Source organism: Fringilla coelebs (assembly GCF_963513975.1).
Source record: "Fringilla coelebs genome assembly, chromosome: 3".
Classification (NCBI taxonomy): domain Eukaryota; kingdom Metazoa; phylum Chordata; class Aves; order Passeriformes; family Fringillidae; genus Fringilla; species Fringilla coelebs.
In genome coordinates this window covers 43,808,560-43,836,521 of record NC_140030.1, presented here as the reverse complement: position 1 = coordinate 43,836,521, position 27,962 = coordinate 43,808,560, and the positions used below count along the sequence as shown (strand labels likewise).

General features: G+C 41.0%; 1 protein-coding gene across 1 annotated transcript; it reads left to right on the top strand.

The window, feature by feature from the left end:
• The first annotated feature begins 37 nt into the window (after positions 1-37).
• On the top strand, positions 38-26,842 carry POPDC1 (popeye domain cAMP effector 1). Its single transcript, XM_084203634.1, has 8 exons — positions 38-226; positions 4,915-5,148; positions 7,349-7,473; positions 13,240-13,427; positions 14,347-14,455; positions 16,451-16,618; positions 18,727-18,868; positions 26,508-26,842. The coding sequence occupies exons 2-8, from the start codon at positions 4,926-4,928 to the stop codon at positions 26,630-26,632; spliced, it is 1,080 nt and encodes a 359-aa protein (XP_084059760.1). The 5' UTR covers positions 38-226; positions 4,915-4,925; the 3' UTR covers positions 26,633-26,842.
• Positions 26,843-27,962: the final 1,120 nt, after the last annotated feature.

Sequence of the window (27,962 nt, the reverse complement as noted above, 5' to 3'; positions counted from 1 at the left end):
GCCCCTGCCGGCCCGCCCGCGGCCCCGGGCCCGGCGGAGGCGCCTGCGCGCTGCGGCCGCTCGGTGCCGGCCCCGCTGGCGCCGCCCGCAGCTCCCGCGGCTCCTCTGCCTATTTTAGTCACAGCCGCGGCTCCGTGCCCGCCGCGGGACCGCCAGCGGTGACGAGCGGCAGCCCCGGGCTGTTGCCGTCCTGTCCGGGCGGCCCGGAAAGTTTTCCGCGGGGCAGGTGAGGGGCGCTCCTCCCGTACGCCGGCGGCTCCGCGGGTGCGGGGCGGCGGCGGGAGCCGGCATCGGCGGGTCCCGGGGCCGGGGTGCCGCTCCACCGGCGGCGGCAGGAGGGGTGGGCGCCGGGCTCCGCTGTGGAGCCGCCCGGCCAGCGGGGAGAACGCGCGGTCCCGTCCCCGCTCCCTCGTTCCCTTCGGTCGCTCTCCTGTGCCCTGCCCGCGGGGAGGACGGACGCCTTGCAGCTTTCGAAGTGGCCCTTTTGGGGGAAAAGGGACCAGTTGCTCGACTCTTTTCAGTTTTTAAAAATTGTTTTCACGATTGTTTGGTACGAAGGGTGGGTTTGGCGTTCGCGCGAGGTGGGCTAAAATGAAGCTGCGGAGCGCAGAGCGGGGCTGCGGGCGCCGGCAGCTGCGGGCGCGCCCCGGGGCTCGGGCGCATCCGTGAGCGCTGCGGGCGGAGGGGAGAGCGAGCCCCGGGGCGCTCACTGCCGCGGGGCCGCTCCGCTGGGGCTGCGGGTCCGCGCTGCCGCGGGGGAAGGCTTTCTCACTGCGTGGATACTTTGTTGACTATGAAGAATGAACGTGTTGTTAAATTTTCGCTTGATAAAAGTGACTCGAGAGAGTAACAAATTTCTGTAGTTGCTGACGCATTTAATTGAATGTGACTTGCTGCAAGGAGCATATCGAGCATTCTTTTTTATACCGCTTTCCTGTTCGTTCTTACTGCATTGTAAAAGAGGAAATTGGTAACTTAAACTGAAATTAACTCAGCTATGCTACCTCTGGTAGTTTGTCTTCATAGAAGAATTATTGCCTAAAATATCTATGCAGCTTCTGTGCTCTAAGTCCATAGAAAAGTAGTTTAAAGTTCTGCAGTTATAATTAAATTATTTTTTCAAAATTGCATTGGCTGTAAAGTTGTAGAAACATACTCAAAGTTACAGAAAACATACTCAAGTTATAGAAACATACTCTCTAACTGTAAAGTTATAGAAACATACTCAAGTATTTACTCAAGTATATAGAAACATACTGAAAGATTTAAGAAGCTCACTTGAATAACGTTGATCAGTAAAGCTGTGGGATATGAATAATCTCTATAAAGTGGGTAATGACATGAGTGGGACCCTCAGCACTGTCCCACTATCAGCTTGGCTGACTGGTTCTCTTAGTCAGCTAGAATACTTTACAATTTTCTGCCATGTCTGTCTTCTGTGAATGTTGTTTAGGTATCCATAAAATTCACGCTTTTTTCAAAGCCATCTTGGTGTCCAAATATTTGTAGATTAAATCTTTTTGGGAATGCTTTTTAGAAGTTGGTCTCTTGTATAAAGCTGTTGTTGAGTATAGCAAAATCCGAGAGTAAGTTCAGCTCGTTTATATTCTGAGAATTTGTATTTTCTGACCTAAGATCCCCATGTATTAACTTAACTTTCTATCAAGTTCATGCACAAAAAAAAAAAAAAAAGTCTTTTTTTTAAACTACATTAATTTCTGTTAGGTTCAGTATTAAAGAGTCAGTGAGTTTTTTTCTTTCTTTCTTTTTTATATCCTGTTTTTTCCCTCCTGTTTGAACAACAAATCGGCTTGAGTTCTCAATCATCTGAATTATAAATTCTTGGTTTGCTAAATCTAAATCCATATGATGGATATATACTGGATATTAAAAAATGCTCCTTTAATGATTTGTCTTATGCCCCATAAAGCTTTCATTTCTGTGGATGCTATTTTACCCCAACTTTCCAAAATTATGTTAGTTTTTTTTAAACTCCTGATATTAATACATATCTTTGCATTGAAGACTTAAGCATATGACTAAATAGTCTAGTGCTATATTAATCCTTAGTAGACATAATTACAGTTTTAAAGGTCTGAATCTGTACTCCCAAATTAATTTTTTGCTTTCTGAGGTCACATAAGGTGAAAAATGATAATTGCTTGCTCTTTTATGGAGCTGCAGACTTTTCCCTCGTTCTTCGGTATTATTTGGCAACAATAGGTGCTGGGACTAAAGAATTGATCTAAAAATTACAGTGGTGTTGTTTTTTGACATTTTGGATATTTGTCTTTCTGGTGTTACCTGTAGACAAGCACTTTAGGTCACAGCTTGTAGCTCTGCCTGTCTGCCTTCTCTCCTGATCCCCAAAGCAGTCTCCTTAGTTGAAATTCAGAGCCCGTGTCTAAGCCTGTCCTTGTGTCATTTTGCAGATAGCATCAATCTATTTCTGTCAGCTTTTTAATACCACCATGATAGAGAAGTTCTCGTTTCTGCTGTTTCCAGTATGTCAGGGGAGCTGTAATTATTGTTTGTGAGTAGTAAGTGAAGTTCAGAGGTATTCATATAAAGACTTAGAGGTAGTAGAGACAAAGCTTATAAAAAACTGGTGGTGGGCAGATTTAGGTTCCTGGGTTCTAATTTAGGCAATCTAGTAGGTGAGCCTGACCTTCAAAAGTGTTAAATGTCCTCTTACAACTGTGGACACTTTAAATTGCTTGATCAACACTTGGAGAAACTCCTTCCCATTATTTCAGTTTATGGCTGGTGATTTGTTACATCAGTGTCTGGAGGAGCAAGGGGAGCAGTGTTTTGGCTGGGCTGCGAGGAGAATGAGATTGTCAGGTGCTGTATATTTAATTTGGTTCATTGGGTTTCCAGTCTTCTAATGTGTGATGCTTTAGAGCTGAGCTGAAAGGGTCAGGTAGCCTCTATTCCCACAGTGGAGCAGTACAAAATTATGCTAATAAAAAATATCAAGCATCTGGAAGGCTGCCTTGATCTGTAATCAGATGTAGCTGAAACTATTTCTTGCAGCCTCTTTTGATGTTGAGTTTAAAGACGTATGCCTGGTTCTGTGTCTGGTTGTGAGTTTGGTTGTCTCTACTTGTTCTGTTGGCATTTTAAATGGTGCTTTTACTGGCACATGACTGGGCAGTGAAAGGCTGAATATAGGTAGATTATTTTTTTTTTAAGAGATCTAGAGATCCTGCTGTTCTAGTGGAAGGAGTTTATATTGTTTGGAAACAACAGGAGCACCAGATGAGCTGTGTGTAAGATGAGCACAGACATAGTTATCCAGTTAGCAATTCCCTCCTGTTTATGAGCCCGTTAAAATGCCAGTCCTGCAGCCTCTCATGGGCTCAGGCTTTGGCTCACTGTGGGAGAGGCTTTGTCAGGACAGTGAAACTGCTCTAATGACTCTCTTGATGAACTCATGTGAAAGAGCTGAAAGAAAGTAGGAGTGTGTTTGGATAGGCCTGATGTTTGCTAACAGTTAAGTGTAGAGTTTACGATGAACGCCCACATTTTAATTAATCTTTGTGAATAACTAATGTAGGAATGAAAACAGGAAAGTGATATTTTAAGAAATAAGTGAATTGTGTATTTTGGAGTAGATATTTAGGATTAGTTAATTTTTTTTCCTTGAAAATAATTTCAAACCAGATACAGATACACTGCATCTGTGCTAGTGTTTTATCCTGCAGGATGCCTCTGCACATTCTGTAGCATCCCTTGGCTGTGACAGGCTCTGGGCATAGAAGATGAACTGTAAGAGAGGGTTGAGGATTTCTTTCTTCCCACTGCTTTCAGAAGGGGTCTAAAACACTGATTAATTTGGAAAACTATCCAGCTTGCTTATGCCCTGTACGCAGGTCGATTGCAAGAAAACAATAAAAGGAAGGGATGAAGTAACTCAATTTTATTTCACAGGCCAAGAAACACTCTCAATTAACAGAGATGCTCCAGAGTATATTCAAGTCTGCAGAAAACAGGGTGTATTAGCTGTGACCCAAGATTGTCTGCTGAGCAGATGAATTACATGGCAGTTAGTGATGACACACATCAGGGACGTGCCCTGTCTCTGCAGAATTTAATCGAATGCACATCCCACTGCCTTGTATTTTATGGAGCTTGTTGGCTCAGTGATGAAGTGCATATAGTTCATTAATGAGACCTAAGCCCACCTCCATATAATTTCTACTGCTGTGGCAGTGAGAGACCATACATGCCTTGCTGGAAGCAGGGTTCTCCTGTGTTTGACAGCAGACGTCTCTAGAAGCAGACGGGTTCCTTCAGCTGAGACCTGCTCTGGGTTCAGAAGACCTTCTGTAGAGCTTGTAGCACTGACTGTAGCTACCCAGAGAGACCAGCTTTTAATATTCTAAAGACAGTGTCCTGAAATCTTCCAGTTTCTCCCTGTAGTTTGTTTTTAATAGTATTTTTTTTGTTTGTATTGGGATTTGCCCACAGATATTTTGCCCATTTCATTGAGGCAAAAGGTATATGTGTCATATTTATTATTACAACAACAAAAGCATCCTATGTATGTTTAGATTAGAAATACTCTTTAGCTGTCTCAGTTTCTCCAGTAATCCCACACACAGACAAGGGTCATGCAAGCTTGTAGACCAAGCATGCAAACTGTGTAGACCAAGTGATTTCCCTAAAAGACTGGCAGCAGACTTAGTAGCCTCTCTGTTTCAGTAGCTGTGATTTAGATGAAAATGATAGCAAAGCACTACTGAACTATAGACCTGGCTTACTCTTTTAAAGCATTTTTTATATTTTTTTTTTTCCATGAATGCTAATGGAAAATATATCTTGGGAAAGGAGAGAATAACCATAAAATCCATATGTATGTCTACTATGTTTCAGTTTAATGCATAGTGAATTTTTTTCCTCTCCTTGCAGGAGTCTCCAAGATGAATACTACAGCAATGAGCCCACTCACTGTTACTCCACTAGGTTTTGTTCCAGACTTAAAAAATTCCACCTTTGATCCTCTCAATGAGACTGCATGTGAAAACTGGAAAGAGATTCATCATCTTGTTTTCCACGTGGCAAACATTTGCTTTGCAGTTGGGCTGGTTATTCCAACTTCTTTGAATCTTCATATGATTCTTCTGCGAGGCCTGCTCACCATAGGTAGGAGAATTATTCTGGAGACAGGAATGGCTGGGTTTGACCATTATGGAGCTGGTCCCTGCAGCTGATGGTGAAATTACTGCCTCTGTTAATGGCCATTGTGCTCTGATGAAAGGGGTTTTGGTCTAAGACTGGATCTGTTTTGACCTTGATATACCTTTTCTAGAAAGATTTATATAACTCTTGGCTCTTAAAGCTTCTTAGGACTGTAATTTGTGATTTCAAACCTATGAAGACGTCAGCTTGAAAACAAGTGGACATCATTTACGTCAGATGTAACTGGATGTTTAAAATCCACTTATTTCAAATCAGTTGTGTCTGATCATTAAGACCTTTATTTTAGACTTCTTTTTTACCTTTACTCTTTAAGTAAGTACTGGGACTGTGTATTGGCAGGTGCACTGGTTTAGTGTGTCTCAGGTAGGTGAGCTTTTCCTTGAGGAGCTTGCTGTGAGCCCACGTGTTCTTTTAATGTGGGTTCAAGCCTGTGGCACTTGTGGGTCACCAGCATTATTTTCATGGCTGATTTAGAAGTGCAGCCTTTCGATGGGGAGTGTATTCTGTGTTCTGATATCAGTTGTGTTTCTTCTGCCACTGTAGGAATCTTGTGACACCAGAATCTGACTTGCGAGGAAAACCTAAATTTGGCATGCTTGAGACTGAGCGAATGTGGCTGGATTTGTAACATTGCAGTCTCACAGCTATTTCAAAGCCTCTGTACCTTGTGTGGGACAAGATCCTTGTGATCAAAGAAGGAATAGTGACTCATTGCAGTGTAAGAAGGATAAATCCAATCCAACAAGAGCACACTCAAGTATTTTTAAGTGAGTGCTTATTGGCATTATAGTGTGGGTCAATTTTATGGCAGAATTTGAATTTACAATGCTCTTGCATTTGCTATTTTATAGTTATGATAGGGTAGCTTCTTAAAACCCGCTGCACTGGTGACCAAGGATCTGAGCATTGCAAGGCTTTTTATCTTGGCTTTAAAAGCAAAAGGAGTTCTGCACTTGCTGAGCCTGCCATTTTGATCTGTAGGTCTTGTAGTATTTTGGGAAGATGGGGAATCAGAGTTCTGCAAGCCGGGGTGGCAGCAGGGAGCGGATTTACTCAGAGGGCAGAACGAGTAATGAGGCCTGGTTCCTAGGGACCTGTTCCCTTTCCTTTGACCCTGTCCCACCTCAGTGCTGCTCTGCAATTTTGCTGCTCTTCAGTACATCCAGACTTTGTATCCTCCTGTGCCTAGCAGTCTAACTATTAAGCAGATCAAGAGTCACTATATTTTGATTTTTCTAATCCATATGCAAGTGCTGCCTCATCAGTTAACAACCCAGACAGACTAGATAGTACTGAGTTCATTAAGTCAAGGTCATTTTCAGGGAGAAAGGGAGGAAGAACACTCATTTGGCATTGTCTCCTTTTTGTCTTTGCAGGAAGCTTAAGGGAAAATTTAACTGTGACCTCTCCAGCCATCTCTGTTGGATGGTAGGCTCACAGTTATCTGGGAAAGGCTCACTAATACATAAACCATCATTTGATAACTATTGTCTTTGTAGGCTGAAAATGGAATCCCTATTCATACATGATGCCTTGTCTTTTAAAGCAAGTGTCATTATTCAAAAGCAACTAAAAAAAGAATAAGCATTTGAAAATTTTGTCTTTGATGTTACACGGGAGAATTCAGGTTCCTGATGTGACCTTGTCATATCAGCAATAATAGTTTCTTTTAATTTTCAAAAATATCTGCATATGACTTTAGGAAGTTTTTATGCAACTCTTCCTTGCTAATTAGATATGAACGTTAATTTCTAAGCCTTTTTTGCCTAATTAATGCAACACAAATTTTTGTGAGCTGCCTAATTTTCCCCCCATCTCTTTTCTACTTCATTTCAGTAAGAAATCATCGTGGACTGCACCTTTCTGCTTGCCCCATCCTGATCTGAATTACTGTGATTTCGATATTGCAGTCCCATGTAATAGGACTGCAGTCTGTCCACCTGCCCTCAGTGCCTGTTTGCAGCATTGCAGTGATTAACTATTGTTGCATGCCTTCATCCAGAGAGCTTACCTGTATTAAAGTTTGTAGAATATATTGCTTTTCAGAGTAATTATACTCAGTGGATGTATTCGTGATGGTTTTCTAGGAATGTTTATTATTTGGTGAAATTTAACTTCCTCTTTTTTTTGTTAATTTTTACAGGATGTGCATTATTCATCGTTTGGGCTACACTCTATCGTTGTGCCTTGGACATAATGATCTGGAATTCTGTGTTTTTGGTTGTCAACCTTTTGCATTTCATATACCTAGTGTATAAAAGGAGACCGGTATGTATAACAGCTGAATTTCACAAGCACTCTAGTGAGATGAAAGAAAAGGGAGTTTGGCCCATATCTGCTGGGCAAACCAATGGATTAGTACACATTTTCAGCAGAATACTTTTGTGGTTTTGCCCAAAAATCACACTCTGGACACACTCTGGAAGTGTGCAACAACTTGTACCAAAAAAAGAAGAGAAAACAGAACCTAACTGGAAATAAGCTCTTCACCAGTTCAACACTGCTGTGCAAGAAAGCAGTGAGGAAATTTGCTGGCAAGGCAGCATGAAGCTTGACTTCTGTCTTGCCTAGGAAGTAGCTTAAAACAAGCTAGACTGATCTGTTACTAGACAATTGCAGATGTGTAGTAAATATCTCTAGTTCAAATTGCTCTTGAAGGGTCGTCTTACTACTTAAAGGGTAACTTCCTTTTTAGTTACTAAATTTAATTACTAATGCTATTTTTTCAGTCTATTCAACTGATTTATGTCACCATTGAGATGCAGCACATGATGAAACTGCATTGTATTTCTGCTAGGTGGCCGTGGCCATGCTGTCCAGCACACACACAAAATAGCAGTTGTGATAACAGAGATAGATAAGGGAGAGCCAGTGAGGCCAGACTCTACCTACTCTGAAGGTGTCCACAGTTAAATATCCCATGCAGGTACTCTAGTTTCTAATATGAGATTAACTTGTTTGCAGTCTTTTCCCTCAACCAAATTAGCATGTTCTACTTCTCTTCAACCCCCACCAACTAAGCCTTTTTAATAAATCTTGAGGCTTCTAATCTTCTGTCAGGTGGAACAGGAAATGGCCACCAAAGTCAGAAATTATTGCAAAAGGCAGGAGTGCTCAGCTGATAGAAACCCATTTCCCTGGGAAACCAAGCCTTTCATCTTACCTCTATTTTAAAAGTGAATTGTGGCATCCTTAAGCATAGGTAATGGTCCTTGAGTTTGTACCTGTCCAACCCTTTCCAAAAATCTAAAAAAAAGGTTATTGGCGAGTGAAAAAGCATTCTGGGAGGATGATGTGCTGGTTTGGGCTTGAGTGAAAAAACAACCAAACAAAAAAATCACCCTGCAATATGTAAATCAATACTGAATGAAGAAGGAAATACATTATTTTGTAATTACAGTTGTCTACTAAAAGCTATGTTGGCATAGATTGGGGTACTTTGTGCATTATGGTATAGATTTCATCCTATTGAAGAGGCAGCTATTTTCACTAAATCCTCTAGTAAATTTGTTAGCAGAATTATTTGTAGGAGTTAGGTCAAGTGATAGAAGTGATTGAAGTACTCTGTGGGTGGATACAAAAAGAAGGAATTTCGTGAGAATACGAAACTTGACTGATAAACTCAGTCACCAAAGTTGGTAAGAAATTGCATCTAAGAGGGGGAGGCCTGGAGCACCTGCCCTTGCTTTGCTTTCTCTTTCTGTAGCCCTTGCCCAGTGTCAGAGAAACCACAGCAGGGCTGAGGTGCTTGGCACTCCCCTGAGCTGCACTGAACACGCTCTGGCAGGCAACCACAGCATATAAAAGGGGGCTAAAGGTTAAATTGCATCTGTCTACAGCAAGTTGATAAATTGAGTACATGTGTTAAAAAAGGAAGAGGCTCTACCTACAGCAGTGTTCCTCCAATGTGGAACACAGGTTCACCCAAAGATTACCATCAGCTGTGCTATGTGACCTGAGCTACTTAAAAGCTTAGCCAAAAATTAGATCTGATAGACTAGCCATATTATGGCTTAATTTCAATAGTCTTCTTTCCACTGAGAAATTACAGTATTTATGAACATTGCATGGAATATATTGTTATTTTATTTGCTGTAATACATAATATTTTCAGTAATTATTAAAAAATATATGAATCTTTGCTGCAAACTATGACCAACAAGCATACTTGAAGTGATGCCTGATAGTCACACGTCTCTTTAGCTGTCTAACATGTTTATTATGTTTTTCATACAGGAGGACAAAGAATAGGGGGGAAAAAGAATTAAAACTCATAGGAACTAATTCTTGATTTTCTCTCTGCAGCTATTGTATTGCCCATCTCAATCAGTTTTGGTAATTCTCACAAAAGATCTTTCCAAGGAAAGAAAGGAATGGCAGAATAATTACAAGTTAGTCATATTACAAGATGAATAATTGATATGTTTGGTTGTTAAATATTTATTTTATTAAATGGAGCATGCAAAATCACAGTGAGTTTCTTTTCTGACCAGAAGATTATTTCAGTGGTTTTGATTCCTTGGAGCTTTACAAATTTGGCTTTTTTAGTTGGAGTGGAAGCTGAGTCTAATCACTGTGACTCGGAGTTCTGGCAGCATCCCAGAATATTTCAACCCCTGCTGAAGAAAACATTACACCTACCCATATGGCTTGTTTGGAATATGACCCACAAGCATGACTGGAGGAGCAGTCAGCTGTGCTTGGGAAGGGGGAATGGTCTGTTATGAGGGAGCCCGTCTAAAGCACAGCTCCAGCCTGCAATCTGATCGGCCTTTAGGAAAGTGGCTACACCTGCTTTCCCCTCAAAGTATGACACACTAGAGGAAGATCATGAAACATGAACCCTGTGCTAGTTAAGGGATTGGATTAACTCTCCAGGGCCAAAATTTGCCCTCATGTCTGTGTGCCTAGTTTTGGGTTCAGGAGTCTTGGGAGCTATGTGAATTCCTTTTTCAGATGGAAATGTATCTCTTTAAGCTGCAGTGGTCGTGTATGGAAAGGTGCAAATTAAATTGGGACAGCTGTTAAAAATAAGGGAGAGAACATAATGTTCCTAGAGAACATGATGGTAAGACAGTGATCTAGCTTTGTGGGTATATGGACCATATTTTCAACAATTTGTGGGTATTATGGAACAACAAAATATGTTCAGGACAGTCCTTAACATAATACAGTTTCTCTTGCATGTTTGTTCTCAATCCTTGTTTTGTCTGTGTAGATGTCCTCTGAGGGATTAAAGATTGTGGCATAAGGAGCATGCAGGAAATTCAAAACCTGGGTTCCATATGAGTGTAGTTGCTTGTGGAACATTTAACCAGTAATTCATTCAGTGTGAAACCAGTGTAACTTTAGGTCAGGTGATGCACTGGCCATAGTAAGTCCATGAGCCCTGATGTCACACAGCCACAAGAGCTCGTGTCACTGCAAGGCCATATCTGATAGTCTTGGAATAAATGTGGTGTCTGAGAGAAGTGAGTGGGGAACAGAGGAAGCAAATGCCACTCCTTTACTCCTTTCCTCAAAAAGGGCAAGAAGGAGACCCCAGGGACCTGCAGCATGGTCAGCCTCAACTTTATCTCTGAAAAGATGGAATAGATAGTCCTGGAAAACATTTCTATGCACATAGAGCACAAGAAGGTTATCAGGAATGGTCAGCAAGGATTTACCAAGGGGAAGCCATGCTTAACCAGCCTGATAATAGATGGATAAGAAACTGATTGAATGGTCACCTCCAGAGGGTAATGGTCAAAGGTTCAGAGTCCTGATGGACACCAGTGACAAGTGATGTCCCATTTGGGTCTGTATTGAGAGCAGTGTTATTGACTGTCTTCATTAATGACATAGACAAAGGGATTGAGTGCACCCTCATCAAGTGTACAGATGACACCAAGTGAAGTTGTTTGACACACCTGAAGGATGGGATACCATCCAAAGGGACTTGGGCAAGCTTGAGAAGTGGGCCCATGGAAATCTCATGAAATGCAACATGACCAAGTGCAAGGTGCTGCACCTGGTTGGGGCTACCCCCAGTATCAACACAGGCTGAGGAATGGACAGATTGAGGACAGAGAAAGGACTTGGGTGTGGATGAGAGGCTGGACTTGACCTGGAGATGTGCACTCACAGCCACAGAAACCCAGTTGTATCCTGAGCTGCATCAGAAGCAGAGTGGCCAGCAGAGTGAGGGAAGTGCCTGCTCTGATGAGATCCCATCAGAGTGGAAGTGCTCTGAGGTCCCAAGCACAGAGATAGAAGAGGTGCTCTATGAGGAAAGGCTGGGAGAATTGGGGTTGTTCAGCCTGGAAAAGAGAGGGCTTTGGGGTGGCCAGATTGTGGCCTTCCCTACTGGAAGGGAAACTACAAGAAGGATGGAGTGGGACATTTTACAGGGGCACGTAGTGACAGGCTAAGGGGGAATGGTTTCAAACTGAGAGGAGGTTTAGATTAGATATTAGGAAGAAGTTCTTTACTGTGGGGGGGTGAGGCACTGGAACAGGTTGCCCAGAGAAGCTGTACATGTGCAATCCCTAGAAGTGTTCAAGGTCAGGTTGAAGCTCTGATGCTACCTGGTCTCGTGGAAGATGTCCCTGCCCATGGCAGAGGGGTTGGGAGTGGATGATCTTTAAGGTCCCTTCCAACCCAAGCCATATTTAATATAACTTTCCACAATTAAATGACTGGCCATATATGAGAATGCTGAGAATGACTGACTGAGAATGGTGAATATCCTCAGCCTTAATTTTGGTAGGGTTTTGGCTAAAATCCTCATAGAGAATCTGTTGAAGTGTGGCCTGGATGAGGACACAGTGAGATGGATTGAAATCTGGCTGAATGTCAGGGTGAGTGTGCTAATCAGAGGTAGGAAGTCCAGTTGGAGCTGGGTGCTACACATGCATTAGTGTGTGGTGTGTAAGCTCGGGGCCAGTGCTAGTCCCAGTGCTGTTTGACGTCTTCATTCGTGGTCTGGATGTTGGGGCATATGTGAGTCCTGATGACACAAAGCTGTGAGGAGTGGCTGATAGCCTAGAAGGTTGGGAAGCCATCTAGAGGGGCCTCAGCAGGCTGGAGAAATGGACCAATCTCCTAGAGTTCAACAGAAAGTGTGGAGTACTGCACCAGGGAGGAATAACCATGCATCAGCACTTGCCACAGACTGACCAGCTGGAAAGCAGCTTTGCAGAAAAGGACTTGCAGGTCCTGGGGGAAGAGTTGATCATGTGTCAGGAACTTGCCTCTTTCTCTTCTTTTCTGACATTTTTTCTTGGTTGTTTGTCCTTATTCTCTCGTCTATGTATTTTTTTTTTCATTATCTGATGCTTATTGTTCTAATTTGTCTTCCTCATGGCAAATATGCAGGCTTTATTCAGGCTGCCTCTGCTTTCAGGAAGCCTGTAATATTGTCTCATCCCCTGCTTCCTTCATTCAGGGAAGACTTCCAGGCTTAGGATTTCAGCCAACATCCTTTCCCTCATTGCTGCTGCCTGAGTTTGGGTGGGCTCTTAGATGTGGGATGTTCAGCTGGCAATGTTTTTTGGTCTTTTTTTTTCCTCCCTCATCACATGTGGTTTCAATATAATTGGTTTGTTTTTCAGGACTTTTCTACTGCAAGTAAGCCAAGAAGCTCAGGGAGGAGAGGGGCTCCCAGGAGAGCCTGAGGGATAGCCACAGTGATGCATGCATGCAGTGTGAAAGACAACCTTTTTTTTTTCTCTGCATAATTCTTGCCCCAGTCCTTCCTATTCACTATTGCATCAACAGACATCTCAGAGGGCTCCTTGTGTGTGATTTAATGTGCCACTGGGATGGAACAGCATTCTAAAGCACCAGTGTGCCACCCTGGCTAATTTTAGATAAGGTTTTGGTCACCCTGTCGCAGGCAGTGTTTGTGGACAGGCATCACACATTTACCACTTCTTTCCTTGCTTAAGCATAATGAAGCCAAAGATGTCCCTTAAGCTAAAGCATGTGTGCAGTCTTACCCATTTTTAACTAATGAATCTGTGTTTATTGATCTCTCTTGTTTTTCCAATCTAGATCAAGATAGAGAAGGAGCTTAGCAGCCTCTACAAGAGAATGTTTGAACCTCTCCATGTGCCTCCAGAGCTCTTCCAAAGACTAACTGGACAATTCTGCAACATTCAGACTTTGAAGACAGGTCAAGCCTATGCAGCAGAAGATAAAACATCAGTTGATGATAGGCTAAGCATCCTGCTGAAGGGGAAGTAGGTTCTACAAAAGCTTGGGGACAGTTGTATGCTTTGAGTCATGGCTGAATAAATTATAAAATTATTGAGGTTGCAATTTTTTGTAGTATGTTATAGTCTATAATCAAATAGTCTATACTTAGAGTCTATTTTATGACACCATTTTCAGGTGGCAGTGATATCTCTTACTGGGAACATATTGTGTATCCACTTATGTGTGCAGCTGCATGGATTTTAGTGGGAATTATATTTGTGTAATACCAAAGGTAGTGTCTTGCAAAATAAGCAAGAGATTTGTTTGAGTCTTAGATATCCTAGTTGTCCCCTCAATCTATTCTCAGGTTTGAGGTTAAAAAATATGGTGCATGAGGGAAGAAGAAGTGTGTCTCCAGTAGGATTTAAAACAGCGGGCCTTTGGAAATTGATTCATTGCACTTGTACGTGCAAGTGCAAGAGAGGGGGCAGGTGCAGTGCCCAGAGGCAGACAGACTCCAGGTGAGAAAGGGTAAAACATGCTCATGGTCAAGCTGTAATCTTGAAACTCATGCTAAATCCTGGCCAGTATTTTAACCAGTTTCTGTTGACAGCAGCAGCGATGTCAGGCTTCATTGCCTTTTGTACTCATTAACACAAAGCTGCTTACCTCAGGGAAGCCTGATTCTGGTCTGGCTCTGTAACATGACCTTTCTCATATTGAATAACAATGTTTTGTGGATACATGCCACGTTCATCAATTCTCTGTTTGTCTGGCAGCCTGTTCTGCTTGGAATCAGTTAGGCAGAAAACAGGGTAGCTCTGGGAGTGATATTCCAGAAGATGAATGTATTTATTCCTGTTACCTACTGCATTACTGTTGTCAGTAGTCCTACCCAATTTTTGATTAAATTAATCAGCCTCCATGATTTTAAAATGTTGTTTCATACATTTTTATTTCCAGAATGAAGGTGTCTTATCGAGGGCATTTTCTGCATAATATTTACCCCTGTGCCTTTATAGATTCCCCTGAATTTCGATCAACACAGATGAACCGGGGTGAGAAATTCCAGGTACATTTTGTTTATTTGTGACATTTGTTAAATGTCACTGGACATGAACTGGTGAAAAATAGAATTAAAAAAATAGAATATAAATTTGATCAACAGTGAACTATTTGACTTGCATAATTTTGCTATCCTTCTAGTATAGGTGTTTGAAGATGGACCATATCAAGAAAAACTTTTAAATGCTGCAAAACAGTGTCATAATGGTGCTTATTGAGCAGTATCTGGCTTTTGTTATTTTGTTCTCTTTCACTGTTTCCAAGTTTGTTTTGTGTTAAGAGATTGTTCAGGACAAATAATTTAAGAGGCAGTTTTGATGGAAAAAGATGATATGAACAGGTCTCATCAGTGGTTCAAAAAAAGAAAAGGTTAGAAGGACTACTGTAATAATTAAAGTCTAGAAGTTCTGGAATTAGTAATTAGAAATTGGTATTTATAAAAGTGTATTAATACTTCTGTCATTTTGCAATTTGTTAAAGCAACATAAGCTGAAAATTATCTCCGTGTTTTGAATAAAAATATTCATATGGGGAACAATAAGGGTACTTTTCTCTAGCAGTGTAATTACGCTGGTATATTAAATATATTTTATTATAGTTTGGGGAAGTGGAATACTTTTAGAGAAGGGTGGTTTTTTTTCCCATAGAAATGGCTATTTTGCTGCCTCTTACTGATGTTCTTTAGCTGGGTGTGTTTAATAATGACTGGACTGTGACTGGCTGGTGCATCCACACTGACAGCGTGGCGGAAGGGAGGGAGGCAGAGCAGTGCAGGCTCTAAAATCAGTGATTGATGTCATATGTTCCAGTCACACACTGGGCTCAGTGCCAGGGGGACAGACTTGTCCAGATGCACGCACCTTGCAGCAGCGGGGCCTCCCACAGCCCGGCTGCCCTCCTGGCACAGCCCCTTTCCCTTGGGAGCAGCTGGATAGGAATCGCTCCCTCCCAGGGAAAAGGGTCATGCCTCAGCTCCTGCCTGCCTTAGAAGTTACTGTGATCTGGAGCAGTGTGCATCCTTTATTCCTGGGCTCTGCTTGTTACTGCCATGAGAGCACCAGCAGCCTTGTAAGAGCGCACGCATTCAGCCTTAAGGACCCCATCTGCTGGCAATGCTGGCAAATTCTTCCTCTGCCTGTGGGCTTACATTACAGTCCATGGAGTTAAAAATCCATGGATATATGACAGTACTGCATTGTTTCTAGCACTTAATGGATTTTTAAAATTTTTTAAGGATGTAACGTTATCTTGTAAAAGCAGAGAGCCCCATTTTGATCTATTCATAGACGCCTGACTCCCCCTTGCAAAACCTGCCCTGGGTATGTATGATCAGTGCGGGTTTTGGTGTGGCATTGCCCTCTGCTGGCACAGGGGGATGAACCTGGCTGGTCCATCCTCCCATGAGAGGGGGGCAAAATCCCCTGTAACTACCCAGAACTGGATTATCAGTAACTGAGTGAACAGAGCCTTGGCTCAACTGCTGCAAGGTTGTACTTGTGGGATCAGCAGGGCTGACAGTTATGAGAGGAAGATGGAAATATTTTTTTTTAAATCACTAAAAACTCTTTGATCGAGACCTTTAGGTGATACCAGTTGTTCCTATTTGGTGACAGTGATGTAAAATAAAACCAAGCTACATATAGGCCTACTGTAAGTACTTGTCATCGCTATAGGACTCACTTCATAAATAAATTTCCTCTTCCATAAATGCTTTTACCGCATGGGAACTCATGAGAGATTTTCTCCTGTTGTTGTCCCCCAGGTTTTCTGTAAAACAAACTGACTACACACATCAGTCACAAATATAATGATAATAAATAGCTGAGAATTTTTACATTTGTAAATATCACATTCATAACAAAGGGATACCAAAAAGCTTTATGGCTTTAAGAGCGACTTTAACTGGAGTCACAATGTAATCACTTCTTTTAAAGCATGTTTAAGTGTGCTCATCTTAAAACATTTTTAAATGTGCTAATTTTGAACATGTATTTTTTTCCAGGTCACCATTGTTGCAGATGACAATTGCAAGTTCCTGTGCTGGTCCAGGGAACGGCTGACTTACTTTCTGGAGTCTGAGCCATTTCTTTATGAGATCTTTAAGTACCTTATTGGCAAAGATATTACAAATAAACTTTACTCATTGAATGACCCAACCTTAAATGACAAGGTAAGCAGCTTCAAGTTTAGTTTGGTAATTTTCCTCCCACATACAAGTGTGTTTTTACTTCAATTTTGAATGCTCTTAAAGCACCTTATTTTAACTTGCTGCCATCAGCTACTTAATGCACACTCGTGGCCTTTTAGTGCCAAGGTGTGAGTCAGTGCAACATTTCTGTCAGAAGCAATATTTAGCAAAGTTAGCACAGTAATGTACAAGAAAGATGAGTAACTGAGATTCAGAACTGATCAGCTTGTGGAAATATTTCTGCCTAATGATTAGAGATGATGGCCAGTAGCTAAAAAGGTGCTTCTCCCTGGATATCCTTTCTCACTAACAAATGAGTATCTTTGTAAAAAGAAGCTTCAGAGCTTTTTCCTTAAAAAAATTTCTTACTGGGGACAAGCAATTATGTAGTACTGATTGCTAGGAAGAGTAATTTCAACATGTCTTTGAGGGTTGCAAATGCAAAAAAAAAAAAGCAAACATTATGTTGATATCATGCAGTTAGTGGAAGAAATCATGAAATACATATAAAATACAACTAAAATATAATTTATATATTTATAAATATATAAAACATTAAGTGGTGTGGGTGTACTCATTAATATATTAACTACCTTGCTTTAGGTACATTTTGTCTCCTTACTTATTCCTTATCATAATTTCGAAGAATTAGAAAATCCAACAAATTTTGCCCCTCTTTTGACTTTACATCTGCACACTTTACCTTCAGTTTGTACTGTCTTTGTTTTTAGTTGCAAAAGTTACATATATTTAAGATTATTATAGCTGGTTTATTATAGTAAGTTTTGAAAATGTATGTTGTAAAAATTGAGTGAGCCTTTGGGAAATTTGTAGTATCCTATTATTCTTCCTAAAATAAAAATCCTGTTGCAGGAGCTCTTCCTACATAACTTGGCAAGAGAACTGTTAAATAAATTCTTAATTTTCCCATTGCCATATACATTGTATATATGTACATATTACCTCTCACAAGCTTCACTTTCCAATATAAATATTATTGGTGTCTTTGATGTCTTTTAACTGTTGTCAATCTCATCAGAAAATGTTGAGGCTGACTTGTGTATGTAGGGGACTACAGAAATCAATTGAGTATTGATTATTCCTATTCAATATGGTAGTAAGAAGGTAAAGCTATCAAATAATTTTTTGTTGGAAAACAAAATTATGTTTTATTTTAAAAGTATATTTATTTTTTAAAGTATATTTTATTTTATTACATATATTATTAAAGTATAATCTATTTTGTAAGAAAACTTGTTGTTTTCTCCTACCTAAGGAGACTTTCACTAGTATTGGGAAAATCATTCCTTTCTGCATGCATAGGATGCTGGTTCCTGACTTGTCAAATTCCATACAGTGGAGTTATCCATTATTGTCCTGTCATTGATTGCTACCTTTCACTTACACCTAAAAGAGCATTCTGGCTTGCAGTGATACCTTACAAGGTACAATGTACAGTTTCATATAAATGTTATAGTGCAAAGGCTTCTCAGGAAGGCTACTCAAAGCAAAATGGATGCTCCTCAGGCCGTTTGACAGGGAGAGGATAGTGTTCACCTGATGCACTTAGTCTGCAGTAGAATCAAGAGCCAAATGGTCATCTGCTGGGAAGGAGGGACATTCACCACTTTTCTAACATGATGAAATGAAAAGCCAGGAAAATGAACATGCTTCTGTAAAGGTATAAATTGCCTCTATATATAGCATGCTGTTTTGTTTAGCAAGGAGGATCATAAAGTCTACATTTAATTGCAGAGCATCATATTTAAATAATGAATTACCAGATAATAAACCCCAAGCTTTCTGTAAGAAAATACATGAAAATTTCAGTACAAAAGCGATTTGAGAATGCATAATTAATGTGCAGTTTCATACTTGTCAGTGTTCCAGTTCCAGTATATTACTGGCATTTTCTATTGTCATTTAAATTGATTTACACTGCATAGAATCTTCTCCTATAGCAATTTTCTTGTATAATCACGGCTGAGACCGGAGCATCTATTACAAGGGAAGTAGTAATTTTCCATTTTTATTTTCATTTGCTTGATATCTTTTTTTAAAGTAATCATTTTTTTTTTCTTCTTTTTTAGGCTTCCAAGAAGATTGACCGACAGCCCAGCCTTTGCTCTCAGCTCTCTGTGATGCAGATGAGGAACAGCATGGCCAGCACCAGTGACAGCGAGGATGGCCTGCAGATGTTTCTTCGCGGGACTTCCTCTGCATCCTCTCTTCGTGAGTGCCCAGAATAGTTTGTGCCAGTTTTGAACATGGCCCAGGGTGACCATTAGAGACCACTGCAGAGCTGCTGTTGCCCTCTGTGGGAGCAGACTGCAGCTTTTTGGGGGCTGCTGTATCAGCTAAATGAAGGGACTTAACTATAGGGCAGTCAGCAGGCGCATGAGGCTGTGTGATTTAAATGCAGACATCTCATGTACATACTGGAAAAAGATCCCAACATGTGTAGTAATAATCTTTGGCATAATGTTTATGCTTAGGTATCATATGGAATGTTTATAGTAATGGGGCAAAACTGAAGGTACAGTGCCAGTCACAGTAGGATGTCCTTTGTTCTGTCACTGGCGCTTGTAGAAACTAAAAACCCAAACAAAACATTTTCCTTCAGCAACTTGGTGTCCCACTTTTCCTCCTGAGATAGTTTGTATTGGCAGGGTCTGGGGGAATGTGGTATTCAACCAATATTTTGATGTCACCTGGAAAATCTCCAAGTATCCTGTCAGGCTCTCCTCTGGTGTGCTTTGTATGAGGGGAGTAGTAGAGAACAGATGAAGTGAGAGAAGAAACCATGTCTGACCTTTTTGCTTCTATTATTTTAATTTATTCCTTTATGAAAACATTCTAAATTACTCTTTCTAGGCTTTTGCTGTCATTTGTTTTTAGATCATCTGAGTCTAAACATCAACATTAGCCTGAATTCTGAAAGCAGTGTTTGAATAAAAAAGCCCCAGAGGATGCAATTTTTGCATTCGGCATAAGCTGTTAGTTTAACAGCATATAAAAGGATCATCTAGGATTATTTATTTTGATTTTAGTAATTAGAATTCAAATATATGAGAAAAAAAACCATTTATTGTTATTTGTTATATGTTATTTGTTATGGTTAAAGTCTCTGCTTTGGAGAGGAAATATTTTCAAATATTTGTATCTTTCTGTTTAATTATCTGTTTTCCATTGTGTTCCTCACAGTTCTCATCCAGTAGCACCTTCAGACCTGGAGGGCCTCTCTGGTTTTACTCCTTAACATTGGTGTAGTCTGCATGCCCAGATAGATGGAAGAAAAAGCCCTACTAATGCCTCACCCTACTAGAACATCAAGGGTGACACCTGGGATATAGTTTGATGAAAATTCCAGTGTTGTTTTCTTTTCCTCCTCTGTTCGTTGAAAGGACATTCAGAGGTAGTTGAGGGAGTAAGAGACCTCTGGACATTATCAGGTCCAGCCTCATGTCCGAAGCAAGATCAGCTAGAGCAGGGCCATGTCCAGTGAAGCTTTGAATATTTCCAAGTTGGAAGATTTTCCAGCCTCCCTGAGCAGCCTGCTCCAGGGACTTACCACCCTCACAGTGAAATAATTTCCCTCATTGCAACTTATGCTTGCTTTCCTTCTTTAGTGCATGCCTCTGAGAAGAATCCGGCTGTCTCTTCTATGTTGCCTTCCATTAGGTAGCCAAGGACCAGAGTCACAGATCCCCTGGGAGCCTTCTGCTCCTACAGCTGAACACACCCAGCTCCTGCAGCCTCTCCATCACTGCTCCAGCCTCTGGCCATCTGGGTTACACTCTGATGCTCTTGCTCCAGTGTGTCCATGTCTTTCTTGTACAGAGAGGCACAAAACTGATGCAGCATTCCAGATCCTGTCTCACAATTGCCAGATAGAGAGGATTAATCTCTTCCATTGACCTGCTGGCTATGCTCTTGCTTATGTGGTTTAATACATGCTGCTAATGTGGCCCAATGTATGGATGGAACACTTTGCTGCAGGGGCACTCTGCTGACTAATGTTCTATTTTGTGTCCACCAGGTTTATTTCTGCAAAGCTGCTTTCCAACCAGCTGGGGCCTGGGCTGTAATGCTGTGTAGGTGTGTCGTGTCCCACGTTCAGGGATTTGTCTTTCATGAACTTCTTGTTTTTGTCAGTTCTTTTCTCTTTTTCCAATGGCCTGTCCAGACTCACTGCCCTACCCTTTGGCCTGTCAGCAGTTTCCCTCACTACCTGGCTCTTGTCTGTGAACTTGGCAGGAGTGCATTCCATCCCATCAACCAGGCCATTCATATCTTGAATATTATAGGCCTTGAGAACACTGCTGGTAACCAACCACCTGACAGCTGGATTTCATCCCGCTGTTCACCACCCTGTGAAGTACAGTAAATTTTCCACTGAAGCTCTAGTCCGTCTATCCAGTCTGTTTCCCATTTGTCTGGCAGGACCCAGTGGCAGACTGTGGAGGGCTGTGCTACCATCCATGTAAACAACATCCACTGTGCTCCATTCATACACAGAGGCCATCATCTCACCACCAAAGGTGGAAGGTGGTCAGATGCAATCCGCATCCGTGATGGCTTTCCCAGTCACCTTCCCATCCCTTGTGTGCTTGGGCATAGCTTCCAGGAAGACAAGCTCCATAATCTTCCTGGGAAATTAATTTAGACTCTTAGGCCTGGGTGTTCCATCTTCCCCTTCATTAAAATGGCTGTGATGTTGGCATTTCCACTTGTCTCCCCTGACTGCAATCACTTTTCCAAGATGATAGAGGGGGCCTTGCAATTGTATCAGCCAGCGCTTGGCACCCTTGGATGCAGCCCATGTGGTTCCACAGTCTTGTGTTCACCCTGGGGACTTGAGGTGTTCCTAACTCAGTCCAGGTTTCCTGTCAGTCAAGCATCACTCTCTCTCTCTACCACTGACCTCAGGACAAACCTCTTAAGAAAAAACTCAAAACAAAAAAGTTACTGAATATCTCAGACTTTTTCATGTTCCTGTGTCCTGTGCATCACTGAACTCTCACCTCGCAGTTACCCTGGTCTTTCTTTTGTTGCTGATTTATTTGTAGATGCCTTTCTTGTTGCCCTTCACTAGATCCAGGTCTAGTTGAGATTTGGCTTCCCTCATTTCATCACTGTATGCTTGGGCCATGGCTCTGTGTTCCCTCCAAGGAGCTCATCCCCACTTACACTTTGTGTGTGTCTGAGATCTGTCAGAACTTTCCTGTTCATCTATGCCAGCCTTCCACCCTACTTGCTCAGCTTTTTGTGCCCTGGAATGGACTGTCCTTATGTTTTGAGGAAGGTGTCCTCGAAGATCAACCATCTGTCCCTAGGTCCCTTTGCAGGCCTTGTCCCATCAGTTCCTGCCAAGTAAAACCCTGAGTAAGCCACAGTCCCCTGTCCTATAAGGGTAATTCAAAGTTGTAATTCAACTACTTGTCTTGCACACCACTCAGTATCTTAAACCCCACCAGCTCCTGGACACTGCAGCCAGCAGCTGCTGGATTACCAGCAGCCTTCAGCTCCCTGATGAGTTCTTCCTTGTTCATCAGTGACAGGTCCAGCAGAGCGCCTTCCCTAGCTGACGCATCGATCGCTTGCGCAAAGAAATTGCCTGCTACGTTCCAGAGATCTCCTGGACTGCCTGCTCCCAGCCCTGTTGCCTTTCCACCAGACACCAGGGTGGTTAAAACTCCCCAGGAGCACCAAGGCCTGTGATCCACTTGTTGAAAGAAGGCTCCCTTCTCTCCTTGCTCTTCTTGATCAGGCAGCCTGGAGAGATTCCTGCTGTGAAGTCTCCTCTGTTGGTCTGTGCTCTGATCCTTGCCTTTAAACCCTCGAGTGGCTTTTCACCTGTTCCACACACAGCAAAGTTCCGTGAAATTGAAGCCGCTCGTTTGCATAGAGAGCCTTTGGGTGAACTTGCACACTCAGAAAGAAATTGTAAAACTGTGTTTGTGTGATTAGTTACAATGAAAATGTCTCTTTCAGGCTTAACAGCAAAACTCTTACACCAGTATTTCAGTTTTGGGAGAAAGTACTTGAAATGCATGGCAAGTTCAGCTGTAATTATATAAATCTCCAAGATGCACTTGTGCTTAGCACATACTTGATAAATACACTTTTCTCTGTTGTACTTTTCCTCAGCTTTTGTACCTTTTTTTTTTGGTATACAGGGTGTGCTTTACCTAAGAGAAGGGGTTTATGTGTCTTTTATGTTCTGAAATTCCTCAGCCCAGCTGAGGCAGCAGCCTCCCAAGTCCAAGTACTTTCCCTTACATTTGGGGAGGCAGAGGGATTACCCCATACCAGTGCAACATACACCTTGGGAAGTAGTGTTATTTCTTCTTTGTGTTTTGATTGTGAAATTTCTGACTTCTGTGAAAGGTTTGTTCATCTTCTTGAAACGTAATGCTTCGATCTTTGTTTTTGCCAAGATAGCTTCTTAGTTATTCCTGGGTACTGTCATTGCCAATGATGGGGTTGCTACCAAGGTGAGCTCTGCTTAGATTTGTATTTGGTGTGGACTGTGGCCACGTATGCCCTTTTTTCAGATAACAGGGAAAACTGAAAAAAATATCTGCCATTTGCCTTGTCACTGCTATGTTTTCAAAAATCTTCTCCTGGGTGCTCTCAGTGCAACAGCTGGGGTATTTTTTTGTCTGTTTTTTTAAGATTTACTATGAGGCGCATGCTGAGGCTTGCAGTTCCAGTGCTGTTCCCTGGATCCTCCTTCTACAGGCATACATTTGTTAAATTAGAACAAACGCAATCCAAAATCCTGAAAAGATTTTGTGAGGAACATATGGAAATGTTAATTTTTTTTTCTTTTATTCTATAAAATTAGAATAAAAAATTAATGAAGGGAACTTAGCTGTACAGGAACTCTATAGGAATACTGTTTTGTCATTGCTAGGTGATTGTTGTGTGGACAAAGCCTCCCACTACAAATATAACTTTGACTACTATAATCCAAATAAGTTTTCTTCTCCTAATTTCCATATTCTTGAAAAAATGAGCATTTATATTTTTGTATAATCCCATCTTTTAAAATGATGCATTTATCAGTGCTATAAATGATAAGCTTTGACTCATTTTCTCAAGAAATTATTATTAATCCTATTTCAAAGTGTTTAGTAATAAAAGGGTTAAAATTACTAATTAGTAGGTCCCAAGCTACAATTACTAACAAAAGTATGTTTTTAATTAATTAATTAAGAAACCAAACTAACTGTTTGCTTTTATATTAAGGAAATAACCAACAAGAGTTCTATAATGCTTATGGAGTGAGTCGTTTGCAGCATGATGTTTTCTGTTGATAACATCACATTAACTCAGCAGGCATCCTCAAAAAGGTATTAAAGTGGGGTTTGTTTATCATGTGACACTTGTGCTTGACATCTGTGGTCCATCTGTATGTAATTCATTAGTAAGTGAAATAAGGATATCTCTTTTTCCAAAATTTGAGTTAAGCAAAAATAGTTTAACCTGATCATAAGCCTAGTTTCACCTGAACTTCAGTCCTTTAAATAACATTTTGGTATTAGTTTCTATTCTGTAATTCTATTGCTTGACAGCCATTTACATATTTATTAGAGATACAGTCTCTTTTTCTGTGGTACTTGCTTTAGACATCTCAGATTTGCTGGTGTATGCATTTGTATTTGTTAACTTCTAAGCTGAGCAGGAATGTAGATGGGTTTTGGTTTGGTAATGCTTTTAGTGGTATTATAAAATTATATGCTCCCTGCTTGTGGTTAAAAGCAGGATTGAATTTCACAGGAATTTTAATACGTATTTTGGTTTAGGCCCTCAAGAAAGGGCAACAAAACGTAGTGAAAGGAAGGTCTGACTCAGTCACTTGAACATGTCCAACGCTGGATAACGGCATCAGTAGACAAAATTTTTGTATTTGAAACAAACAGGCTGAGCGAATTAGGCCTTATATTGGATCCTGTTGTACAAACTCATGGCCGCTTACTTCTGTTTTCTGGAGGGAATTAAGTGGCTTTAAACAGAAGAAAACCATTTTAAAAATAACAATAAACTACACTGAAACAAAGATCTACAAAAAAAAAAAAAATTAGCTGGAACTGTAACTCAGCATTTTCAGGCACCCTTTAACCTTTGTGTGTCTCCCAGAAAAGCCGATTTTGTATCCAAATGTACCCACAGATGTCGGGTGGGGCACATTAGCCAATTAATTATTCTCGTTATCCTTTGCTTAGGCCATAAAACACATCTGTCTGGGAAGAAATGTTTAATAATTTCAGTTTAATATGTTTAAATAATTTTAATTTAAAATGTTTAATAATTTCACATCTAAAAATGTGCTTGAGTAGCCCTGTATTGCAGCAGTTTAAGTAATTTTTTAATCTCAAAATACTAATAAGTTTTTAACATAAAAAGTTCTGAAATGCCAATTCCAAACAGTGTCATTGTGAATGTGACTTAAAAGTGCATTAGTGTCATAACTTGCTGGTGTTGACTGTGTCTGTATATTGTTCTCTGTGTGTAACACATACAGTGTAAATGAGTCTTTCCTCATAAGTGGGCTTCCTTAACACAGCACTTTACTGTCTACCTGATAAATGTTTCTTAAAAATAACAGTGTGTTATAGCTATCAGTATTTTTTTCAAGAATATTTAAATTTTTAAGTTGTATGCAAACAGTCTGTTAGCATGGCCTTTATCTCTTGTTGTTTTCTTCTCAAATGGGATTTCAGAGATTTCCATAATCTTTTTGGTCATCATATACTAGCTGTTTGCAACCTCATACTGTTGTGGTGGTCCAAGCTTAGAAGAGAGTACTGAGAAAAATATAAGTTCACATGTAGATTCGATTTTAGAATGAACAATGGAAAACAGAACTGTTCAGCTGATGATTCAAAGGAGTTCTCTGGTTTGACCCTCATACTGAAAATTTAACTGCAGTAGAGGTAGTTTGCAGTGGTAACTTGCCCAAAAACTCCATTTAATGTCTTTACAGTGATAGCTGTGGAGTGAGCCCTGCTCTGGCAGACAAGTTGCTGCCTTTCTAAAAGGTAGTTTTTTTGCAGTGAAATCACTGTCAGTTGAAAGTTACGTGGCCTTTGCCTGTAAATCTTGTTTTCTCTATGGCTGTTTATGGAGGTATAAATCTTGTATAAGTTTTACATTATCATGCTGCATGAAGATGTGTCAGAGGAGGTTTAGGTCAGCTTTTAGGATAAAGCTCTTCACCCAGGGCGTGGTTGGGTAGGCTCCCCAGGGAAGTGGTCACAGCATCAGGCTTGGCAGAGTTCAAGAGTGTTGTGTCTAAGTGTCTGGACAATGCTCTCAGGCACATGGTGGGATGTCCTGGGCAGGACCACGAGCTGGACTTGATCCTGATGAGCCCCTTCCAACTCAGCACATTCTGTGACTTAATGCTTTAAAGGCAGTTGTGGCTTTGATGATGTGCCCCTGCAAGGTTTGCCCAGTGCCCTGAGGAGCCTTCCCCCCAGCCAGGCCAGTGTGCAGATGTACACACCCTTGGTACTTGGAGCAGCCACTCGTGTTGCTGTGGTTGAACAGAGATGAGTCAGTGAGGGAGTGTAATGGTGAGAAAATGATCTCTGGGGAACAAGCAGTGGGCACCCTGTGCAGCTGGGGTTTGCCCTGAACCTGTGGAGAATGGTGTGTCTGTTAGCAGCAGGCATTGCTGGTTTGTGGCAGCGTGGCTGTTCCATGTCTAGAATTTCCTGGTGCCTCTGGCCAGATAAGAAACCTTCACTTAGAAATCCTCTCATGAAGCAACTAGGGCAGGACCATCAGATTGTCACAAATAGGTCTGTGTAGCAGGTGTGTGTTGTTAAATTGACTGGTGATTTCTTTGTACCTGTGACAGGCCCAGGGCGCACATCTCCTTACCTGAGAACCTCGGCGAAGATGAAGCCCATAGAAGAAAGTGTTGAGGACGATGTCTTTGAAGCACCGTCTGCTGACAAGCTGGAGCTCCAGCGGCTGCCTTAAACAGTTGTGTCCTCAGGTGTATCACAGCTTGCACAAAGCTCCAGTGCAACAGAAAGGAGCTGAGTTTGGGAGGAGTCTGAAAGCTAAGCCCACCTCTCCATGTTTGAATTTACTGCAGCGTATGCCAGTGGTTTCTAGATGGAAATGTCATGTATTATTTTACTTCTAAATAAAATAAAATAAATGAAAACTTGTGTGGGTTTTTTGTTGCATCTTTTTGGTTGCTTTATTTCTAATTTGACTTTTGCCATTATAAATTTAGTATTGTGCTGCTGACTAGCTGAAAATTTCTAGACTTACCTGGTGGAGAATATCCCGTTTCATTTACCTATGTTCCTTTGAAGCCTGTATCTTAGTGTTTTCAGTGAGAGATTTTGAAACTGTTTCCAAAGCCGTGTTGCTGTTACTAGCCATCCTTGTTGTGTCAGTCTCGAATGAAAAACACGCTCAGTCTTCTGCCTCAATTTTTTTTAAGGTATTTTCCTCCCAGTCTCACTCTTGATTCCACAATTATAGTAATGACTTCAATTTTAGTTCTTATTGGCCAAAGATTTAAACTTAATGCCACCTTTTCAACCTTAACTTTTTCTTCTTTAGGCAACTGTATTATACTGAGCTTCACAATTATCCTTAGCCTTATCCATGGACTGACTGAGCTGTTCTGAATTAACCCTCCCCCAAAGAGGCACACAGATGACACTTGATATAGGAAATTCTGTTCAAACCCCAAGATGGGGTAGCTGCAAGTTTAGTAAAGCCCAGCCTCATAAAGGGAGGCATTGGGAAGCTTTTATAGAAGGTACTTGTACCAGTCCTGCCTGTGAAATGTGTAGACATATAGATGGTAGCTGTTCTACTTAGCTTTGACAACTCTTGAAAATCATGGAGCAAATAGTATATTTTAACAAAATATAAAAAAAAAATAGCTACTGCTCCTTTTATTGAATTGCACAAAACTGATACATAGAATAATAGATGTTTGGTGTCAACTCTCTTGCAATAACAAGTGTCATAGTCTGGGGTTTTTTTGTTTATATAATTCCCTATTGTTTCTAAAATTTATCTTGACAGAGCTTCTTTGAATAAACCTGCATCCAAGTTATACAACCCACTTCTTCCCTCCTTAAAACCTCATGCAATATCAAAATACATGTTCAAGGGATTAGAAGTTTGACCTGTGTTGTCATCATTCCTGCTTCTGGGAATTTAAATCTGTTGTTTAAGATTACATCATTCATTGTGTCTTGTGCTTCCAACAGTTTTGCATTATTATAAATGGCACACATAGCTGAGATATGCACATAGATGCAGAATATCTTTAGACCACACA